Source organism: Alosa alosa, chromosome 1 (genome assembly GCF_017589495.1).
Source record: "Alosa alosa isolate M-15738 ecotype Scorff River chromosome 1, AALO_Geno_1.1, whole genome shotgun sequence".
NCBI lineage: Eukaryota > Metazoa > Chordata > Actinopteri > Clupeiformes > Clupeidae > Alosa > Alosa alosa.
The window spans coordinates 15,870,331-15,880,330 of NC_063189.1; the positions used below are offsets into that span (position 1 = coordinate 15,870,331).

At 44.4% G+C, this 10,000-nt stretch overlaps 1 protein-coding gene across 2 annotated transcripts in view; it reads left to right on the forward strand.

Moving 5' to 3' along the window:
- Window positions 1-10,000, forward strand: part of LOC125304293 (zeta-sarcoglycan) — a 235,675-nt gene that overhangs the window by 121,772 nt on the left and 103,903 nt on the right. For both annotated transcript variants that reach the window (XM_048258428.1, XM_048258437.1), the window contains exon 2: window positions 5,006-5,200. In XM_048258428.1, the coding sequence (XP_048114385.1) occupies window positions 5,006-5,200 (195 nt within the window). The remainder of the gene's footprint in view (window positions 1-5,005; window positions 5,201-10,000) is intronic.

Below are 10,000 nucleotides of genomic sequence, written 5' to 3' on the forward strand. Positions count from 1 at the left end.
TAGGCCTTTTTATATTTATGTGTTTGTGTGTGTGTGTGTGTGTGTCTGTGTGCGTCTGTGCGTGTGTGTGTGTGAGTGTAGGCTATGTGTGCATCACATTCCCTTCCATCTCCATCGACCCTCCCCCACACACACACACTCTCTCTATTTACAGCCAGGCTTCCTCTAAAGGGTTCTGGACCCAATTGGGTTGATGACTCCTCGCTTGGTCACACAGGGAGCGGCACAGGCAGCTTAAAACCACTGCACTTGTCCTCTCGCTGTCAGCATCCTCTTTCTTTCGTTCTGTTAGTGTCTGCCGTTCGTCCGCTCTCTCGTCTATTTACTCATCTGTTTTCCTCTCCGCCAGAAGCGGGACTCATCCCTCACCCCCATCCCCAGTATGGATGAGGGTGGAGGGGGTGGAGCTCAGGGGGCTGGAGCAGATGAATAAATAAGAGCAAAAACAAACACCAAACCATCGGATGAGTGCTGCTCACACTGCTGCTGTTTGCACGTCTCTGCTGGAGCTGAACCCTAAGCGAAGCAAAACAAAAACAAAAAAAACCTAAACCAACACTGTCTGCGTGCACCCTTACACTCTCATAGACACCCACACACACATACAGTCGCACATGCTTAAATGCATACACACATAAGCAGACAGACACCTGCTTTCCTTTGGTTGGTAATTGGTGTTTAAAAATGTCTTATACCATCTGCACATTGTGCAGGTGCACAACTTGCAGTGAAGTGAAGTGGGTGAGAAGTTGGAAATACAAATGATTACGCATACAGATGTCTAATGTACACACACACACACACACACACACACACACACACACACACACACACATACACACACACACATAAGCTAAGCTGTGGTGTCCCTGCTTCAGCCTCACGCGTGGCTTGCTTTGGGGCGTAACAGGTGCAGCCATGCGCCAAATGTGTGGCGTTCGCCAGCTTCCCACGTAATGTGCACGATTAAGGCAGAAAAAAAGTGTGTGTGTGTGTGTGTGTGTGTGTGTGTTTTCATGTCACCATGCACTGATTACAGCCCATCGTTGGAGGTATTACTGAGCTTGTCCTCATTCACAGCATGTCAAAACATACAGAGTAGACTGGATGATACGTCTGACAGTGAGAACTGACACAAACTCCCCGCCCGGCTCCCCGCTTAATTATCTTGCTTTGTCACTTTTCATCTTCCTACATTTGCCTCTTCACAACCTTGATAAACATATACTGCGTCTTTAGCAGGGCTGCAGTGGAGGCTAAACACAAGTAAACACAGTTTATCCACCTCTAAAATTTCAGAAATAGAGTTTATCCACCTCTCAAAAAAGTGTATTCACTAATTGCAATTTTTAACATTCACATATTACACTATATTATCCACATTCACAATATGTACACTCATCACCACTCTAGGAACCATTTAATACCACTGGTATTGTTATAAACATTGGACAATAACCTCCACCATCATCAAACATGTTCTGAATGCCTTTTTTAAACATCCGATATTGCATGGCGCAGTCCACCTTATCACAGAATTCATATTTTACCTACTTCTTATTTTACCACTGCAACCCTGGTCTTTAGGGATATTTGAATTCGGAGGAGGTTCGATTGCATTTGAAGCTAAGGGGAGGGGATATAGTAGTGTGTCACCCTTGAGGAGTTGTCAGTGGCTGCAGCAATGAGCCGATACAGAGAGGAGGTACAGTAAGCATCGGAAACTGACTAGGCACAACTATACGGATGTCTCTCGGTATTCGGTGAAGTGACAAAAGTTGGTCACGTTGTGCATGCCGGGAGGAATCTGTCAATAACCCCGGGGTGTTTCTGCTCTCATAAGCTGCGAAAGCTTGTTCAGATACAGCAACATTTAATTATCAGCAAATCCTCGCTGTCTGCCACACGGCATTAAATTGCAGCGCCATTTGATGTGACCTTTTTAAATTATGTATCGATTTGTTAATGCAGCCAACGCTCTCTCTGTGTATGTGTGTGTGTGAAGGAGTGGATGTCATCGCACAACTTCTTAACAATATTTGGAAGAAATATTTATTTAGCGTCAAAAAAAAAATATAATAATAATCTGTCTCTCTTTCTTGCTGATGTATGAAGGAAGAGACGTATTTGAAGATTTTTTTGTCTCAAGAAGGCTTTGTTCTGTTTTCCAACAAGCCTCATCAGACCGTGGTTATGCACTGTGATTTCAAAGCCACATAAATGCCATGACTAAGAAATGTCTATTCATATTTTAACAAGCAGAGGGAGATTTGTTGCCCTGCCAGAAAAACTCGCTGCCTACTCTAAGTGACTCCCATAAGCAGAGGAGTTTAAAGTGCTGTATCTCTCACAAAGCTCCTGTTGGGGCTGTGTACTCCTCTTTGAGCCTGTGAGTATGGACATATTAAAAGAAGACGTTTATGTGCGCGTCTGAGAATAACTATGTCATAACTGTGGAAATGCTGTCTAGGGTAGAGTCAGTGCAACCCACATGTAACATTTTCTGTCCAAGGGTGCAAGCATGTGTGTGTGTGTGTGTGTGTGTGTGTGTGTGTGTGTGTGTGTGTGTGTGTGTGTGTGTGTGTGTGTGTGTATGATGTCAGTGAATGGCTACCAGTGTGGGACTGGGACTGAAATGGTGGATGTCTGCTGTCATGTGTATGTGAGACCCTCTGTGTCACTGTGACAGATAGATTCGCGGTGGCAGCGGGCAGTTTGTCAGTGTCGGCCATGCTGCGGCGGCTTCGCGCTGATGTCTATCCCCTCCGCCGTCCCCACTGTCTGGTTCGGCCGAGTTTGTGGAAGCACGACAGCGGCTGAGGGTTTGCAGAGGGGTCATGCTTGATGAGGCTGACACCTGTCTGTTAGAGTGTTCTCGTGCAGGTGGACAGCCATGCCTTTGACTTTAGTCTGCATACCAGCACAGCTGTTTTAGTATTCTTGGCATGTGCCCACATAGTCGTGGGTCAAGCCTATTTATCCCCACAATAGCTGTGTTTTTAGCACATTTTACTGGCACACAAGGCTGAATGTGTGTGGGTTCACTGACTCACACATACACGCACATACAGTACACACACTCTGCTAACAATGATGCTGTGTGACACACATTGAACATATATGCATGCACATGCACACACAAACATCAAAAATATCCACCAAAAACAGACAGACAGACAGACACAGACACAGACACAGACACAGACACACACACACACACACACACACACACCAATGCCCTGTGCTGTTCGCTTGACTACCCATGGCTGGACATGCAGTTCTGACGACTGGATGATTCATCTCCCTATAGCTTCCTACTCAGTCGGCAGTTGTCTTAATGTGTCTGTATGTGAATGTATGTGAGTGTGTGTGTGTGTGTGTGTGTGTGTGTGTGTGTGTGTGTGTTTGTGTCACACTGCCCCTTTTCCCCGTACCAAGAACAACACATCATTCCCACTTGGACTTGGTGATGTTTACCTCCAGAAAAACACCTCCACTACATTTCATCCCTTTATCTGCTCATTATTTATTTATGGCCAGTCTATTGCTATTCTTCCCCATATCTGTGTGTGTCAACGTGCCAAGACTACAGACTAGAGAGAGAGAGAGAGAGAGAGAAAGGGGGATAAGAAGATGAATAGAGAGAGAGAGAGAGAGAGAAAGGGGGATAAGAAGATGAATAGAGAGAGAGAGAGAGAGAGAAAGGGGATAAGAAGATGAATAGAGAGAGAGAGAGAGTGAGAGAGATAAGAAGATGAATAGAGAGAGAGAGAGAGAGAGGGGGATAAGAAGATGAATAGAGAGAGAGAGAGAGAGCAAACAGAACACAAAAAGGGGAATGAAAGGGGTAAAGGGGGAGGAATGGAAAGGGATGAGGGGGTAAAAGATGGAAAGCATCTTCAATAACAGCAGCCACAGCACAGATGTAATCTGGGAGATTGAAGAGCTTCTGTGTGAGTCAGGACAGCAGCCGCCTGGCACGGAAGAGGTTAAAAAGGATTTATACTGCTCCCAGTGGCACGCAGGAGAACTGCACCCAGAAGGCTGATGGATGACTGTGTTGTCACATCCATCTGAGAAATATGCTGAGAACTAAGGGATGAGAGAGGAGAAGTGAAAGCAAAAGAAAGAAAAGAAAGAAAGAAAGAGTAAGGTGAGTGATATGAGATGAGTGTGTTGTGGTTCAGAAATAATAGAAAACAAGAAAAGACAAAAGGTACACATAAAATGAAGAGTTGCATATAACAAGAAAGCAAAGTTGCTTGCGATAGACTGAGAGAGAGCACATCAGAGAGAAAGAAAGAAAGAAAGAGTGTAAGAGCCCAGACTGATGAGAATAATCCAGAACGAGTTCTCCCCCTAATGCTATTCCATTAGATATTCATAGCAGCTGAAGTCTTGCGGCTATTGTTTGACCTGTTGAGCGGCAGCATGGAAACAAATAGGGAGCGTTTATTAACTGAATCACTCTGCAGCCTCCAGTCCAGCACCACACATCGATTCCCATTATAAATATGTATGGCGCTCAAGGACTCACCGCCAAGAAGCATCATTAGACACGGCTCCGGCAAAAAGTTCAACAAACGCGGTGGAAAAGTATGGGCGCCAGTTGTTGAGGTGGTGGTGATGTGGTTGGGTGGTGGGGCGGTGCGCCGTGCGAGAGTGTCTGCGGGGGTTAACGGGACACGTGGCTGTGCAGGAATGTCTCATCTGATTAGTGGCTCACCAAGGCTGTATTCAGAATGGCTGGATGAGCCGTTTGACTTTAGCTGATGACAGATACTCGGTCATCTTGCACCCAGTGCCCCTCTGATTCAGTTTTTTTCTCGTGCTTTCACTGTCCCTCATTTGTAGCAGTCCATAATGTAATAATAACTACCCATAATGTAATAGCTGCCAGCAACGTTCTTGATACCAGTGACTGTACATTTATGGAGGATTTATTTCTCTCTCTCTCATTCTCTCCCTCTCTTTTCTTCCCCATCCCTCTCTCTGTTCCTCTCAGATGACCCAGGAGCAGTACATCCTGGCATCTCAGCCCAACCCACTGCAGCGGCCGGGCTGTGCGCAGGCATACCCAGTGGGCATCTACGGCTGGAGGAAGCGCTGCTTGTACTTCTTCATCCTCCTGCTCCTCGTCACCATGATCGTCAATCTGGCCCTCACCATCTGGATTCTCAAGGTCATGAACTTCACCGTGGTATGTCACTCAGTGTCGCCATGCCAACACGACACACACAGAGAGACAGAGAGAGAGACTCATATTGGCTAATTGTGTGTGTGTGTGTGTGTGTGTGTGTGTGTGTGTGTGTGTGTGTGTGTGTGTGTGTGTGCTTTTTGGTTTTCAGTGGACGTTTTTTTTGGGGAGGTTTCCCAAATCTGTTCTTGCCCCACGAGGGAGCTGGAAACACTTCCAGTCTGATTGGCAGCGCCACATGTAGGTTGAGCTCAGCTCTGGCTCAGTGTACATCACCCCCGGCCTTCCTTCACCAATAACCCCCCTCCCCCTCCTTGCAGTGTGTGTTCCCTCTAGAGAAAGATTAACCTGTCAGAATTTCTCTTCGTCTCCATATCCTCCATCTCTTTTCTCACCCCTTACAAAAGCCCCTTTGCAAACCCAATTTAGCCCGTTAGGTCCAGCTATGGTGGCAATATCCCATAATAATCCCAATGCCCCCCAAAGGGAAAAAACCTGCACTGGGCCAAATATATATGCAAATTAGTTTTGTCAAGTGACAAACCCCCCAACATAAACAAACAATGAACACACACACATTCGCAGATACACACCACACACACATCAAATCAAAATCAACCTCGAAGTCACCTAAAAGCATGCCAAGGGAATTGATATGGGAGAAAGAGAGAGGAGAGAGAGAGAAAGAGGGAGAGAGAGAGAGTGAGAAAGCCAGTGTGTGTGTGTGTGTGTGTGCTTTTTGGTTTTCAGTGGATGTTTTTTTTTTTTTGGGGAGGTTTCCCAAATCTGTTCTGCCCACGTAGGGAGCTGGAAACACTTCCAGTCTGATTGGCAGCGCCACATGTAGGTTGAGCTCAGCTCTGGCTCAGTGTACATCACCCCCGGCCTTCCTTCACCAATAACCCCCCTCCCCCTCCTTGCAGTGTGTGTTCCCTCTAGAGAAAGATTAACCTGTCAGAATTTCTCTTCGTCTCCATATCCTCCATCTCTTTTCTCACCCCTTACAAAAGCCCCTTTGCAAACCCAATTTAGCCCGTTAGGTCCAGCTATGGTGGCAATATCCCATAATAATCCCAATGCCCCCCAAAGGGAAAAAACCTGCACTGGGCCAAATATATATGCAAATTAGTTTTGTCAAGTGACAAACCCCCCAACATAAACAAACAATGAACACACACACATTCGCATACACACCACACACACATCAAATCAAAATCAACCTCGAGTCACCTAAAAGCATGCCAAGGGAATTGATATGGGAGAAAGAGAGAGGAGAGAGAGAGAAAGAGGGAGAGAGAGAGTGGAGAAAGCCATGCGGCCGAAAAGCAACTGAAAGCACAAAAGAAGGAGCGACTTTGGCAATTTGCGAGGCGTAGCGCAGACATTCCCCCCCGGGCCTCGGGGCTGAATCCTCCGCTTTCCCCCAAATCCAATTGTGCAGATGAATTTCCTGTGCACACTTCCACAAGCAGGCCCTCATATCCCACCAATATTAGTCAAATCCCTCAAACTGATAAATGTCAGAATGCCCCAGAATCATGAGCTCCGCTTTGTGTCCCTCTGTGGGGACCCACTGACTGACAAAGCAGAGAGAGGGTGTGTGTGTGTGTGTGTGTGTGTGTGTGTGTGTGTGTGTGTGTGTGTGTGTGTGTGTGTGTTTGTTGGTTTGTTTGTTTGCTAGCAGGTGAATGCTGGTCCCTCTGCCATCAGGGCTTTGTTGGGGTTCAGGTTTCAGAGGAAGTCACAACATAGCACACAGACTCACTCACTTCCTGATAATGACGGATGTATGCACTTCTGAGGTTCTCTTCGATTGATCTTACAGACGTGTTTTCGGTGTGTTACCCAAACATGTTTGTAGCATGAACGCACATGCACTGCTCTTAAGGTGTTCTTAAGGGGAGCTGTCCACGCTAACAGTTCTGAAATATCCTCCAAATTGGTGATTTCAGGTGACTTCATGTCATTTGAACTTCGGACCTACATGTTAATTGACTTTCCGGTATCACCAAATCAGTGGTTGTGTTCGACTTCTTCCAGCTTTGTGCAAATCTGGCTGAACTGGATGCATGTTTGTATAGTAAGATTCAGTCGATCTGCGCAGTGCTGCAGGAAGTCGAACACACCCACTGATTTGACACTACCGGAACATGAAGAAAGGCAATGCGCTGCCTTCAGAAACAGTCCTTGTTATATAAGTTTATAATAGTTTGTTTTTGTCTGTAGGCACCCTATCCAAACTACCTCTGAAGCATAAGGCTATTTTGAGCCTTGTCATTGGTTTGAAAATAGTAATTTATTTTGACGTAGCTCCATGGCTGCTGCTTCAGGCTATAAACTGTTTTGTTGCTAATGCAAACAGTCTAGATCAAACCTCCTCCGATTAACGTAATTTTGCTTACAAACGAAAGCTTGAACTTGTTATCCTCCATAAATAGACCCCAGGTTGTTTTTACTCCGTATCATCCCTTTAAGCAACGATGGTTTCAGGAAATGGTATTTTTAAATGTTTAGATGTTCGTAAGAGGGACTTTACCAACTACTTAGGCTTACGATGCTTGCGGGAAACTAGGCCCAGATGAGATATGGCCAAGGTTCTATATTTATCTGAGTTCCGTTAAATTAAATGAAAAAATCCACATTACTGGCAGACATTAACTGTGGAGTGATTCTGCCAGAACATTTTACAGAGCTAAGCAGACAGATATAAAATCAAGATATTACTAAATATGAAATAATTTGAGATATGCATTGTCTGGATGAAAAAAGCAGAGGAAAATAAAACAGCTAATCTTCTAATTATTCATTCAGCAGACGGCTTTTTCCAAACTGAATTGCAGATAGGTAAAGGGTGCATTTTATTAACAAGGTGGTGTCTTTCTCTGAGCGCGAGACTAGTAAAGTTGTGGCAGTAACTGTACTAGTGGTCATAAAGGAAATACATCTTCATCAGAAGTTTGGCATTTATGAACTAACTGCTAGCATTTTAGTTAGCCTGCGGCTTGTATGTTCTGTCCTTTCACGTGTGATCTTTTCAGTGCATAAAACATGCTACAGTACCAGTGACATTTAAAAGGCCCATCATGGTCCCATCCTCTCTCTGGTGTCCTTAGCTAAAGTGAATCTACATCATAACTTCAGACTCAGATTGTAATTCAAAGCCTTTTTATGGATGAAAAACTGTGTATTACACCGAATGCCCGCCATCCGAGGTTTTGAAAAAATGGCTTGAGAACTTTGTAATTTCTCCACAGACTGTGCATTATAAGTGATTTGAACATTTCCTTTGGTAATTTAATTGAAAAATCCAATGAAGAATATTTATTTTCTGGGCTCTGGAATGCTAAGCGCTCATCTGTTCTGTCTTTAAGAACAGCTCATTCATCTTGAGCAATGGCGTGCCCTCTTTCTGTCTCCCTGTCCTCAGCCCCCTTCTCTCCTCATTTAGGGGCATTCTATCATTCAATTCTCTTTCACCAATGGGTACACTGAACTATTGTGCCGCTTTCTTTAGAATGTCAATTAGTATGTCAGTTTAGTTCTTTGCCTCCAACTGGTATACCTCTCAGATAGAAATTAACTCCATGAACCTTGGGGTGAAACTGCTCATTCAGTTACACACACACACTGTAACGGTGGCCTCTGACACAAGAAAAGGAAATGATTATGTTGGGCACCAGGCAGCGTTAAATCTGCCGTCTCAGTATTAAGACCCCGTCACCCTTCCCGTTTTAAAGTTGACAAGAAAAGAAACACAACACAGCATATGGTTTTCAAGCAGGTGATGCAGTGTATTAAACAAAATGTCATTCAACTCAGGACGTCGGCCACGTCGACAACAGTTCAATAGATCCAACAAAACACTACTGTACAAGGCTGTAGTCATGATGTCAACATTGGGGGGGACCAAATCTGTGGTGGGGTCTGAGGGACCCCCAAACAGAAGCCCCCCCCCAAATGTATACTTTAAAAGAAATTACAAACTAGAGTATCTTTTGATAACCTCTATATTACACAGAATGTGGTTATTTGACTTATTACTTACACCTGAAGATTTTTTTTAACTAAGGCTTAGACTCATAGGTTTGGAGCCTAATAATATTTTGTCTTTTAATTTAGATTTTATTATGCTGGCGGCTAAACACACAATTTTAACGTAGTTTGAAAGGGACAGGATTCAGGAATAGGCTACTAAGACAGGCCCCTCTTCTGTTTGACTCACCTCATGTTACCCCTGTATGCATTATAGACTGGCTTCTGACAGAAATTATGTTTTGTGCCAACATGTAGAAACACTAGGCCTACTACAGCCTTTAATTGGTGAATGGAGGTGCAAATTCCTTTCTTTGGTTATTGTCCGCGATTCACATTAACTAGGCTATCACGTATTGTAAACATTGCCACATTTGATCACATTTTGCCTGCATGGATGCGCGATTGAGTGCACATCTGAATAATATGCAAGATGCAACAATCATTTCTAAGAGGGCTATACACGGTAATTTCTGGCATTACTACTAGCATATGAATGCATTAAAGACGTGAAAGAAATTACACAGGCTTGCACAAATTCATCATTTAAAATGCATCATTTAAAATGCATCAAATCATTGCGAGAATAGGCTACAATATGGAAAATGTTCCCTTTCAGTCTGATCGGCTCCAAACATGTATGGGATTTCCTTAGCCTGTGCTACACCTTTCCAAGAAGTTTTGTGAAAATTGTTCTGGTAGCTTTTGCGATATTGTTGACAGCCCTACCTCACAGCAGTAGGGTGCAGTAAATGGAAGCTTTTGATAGCG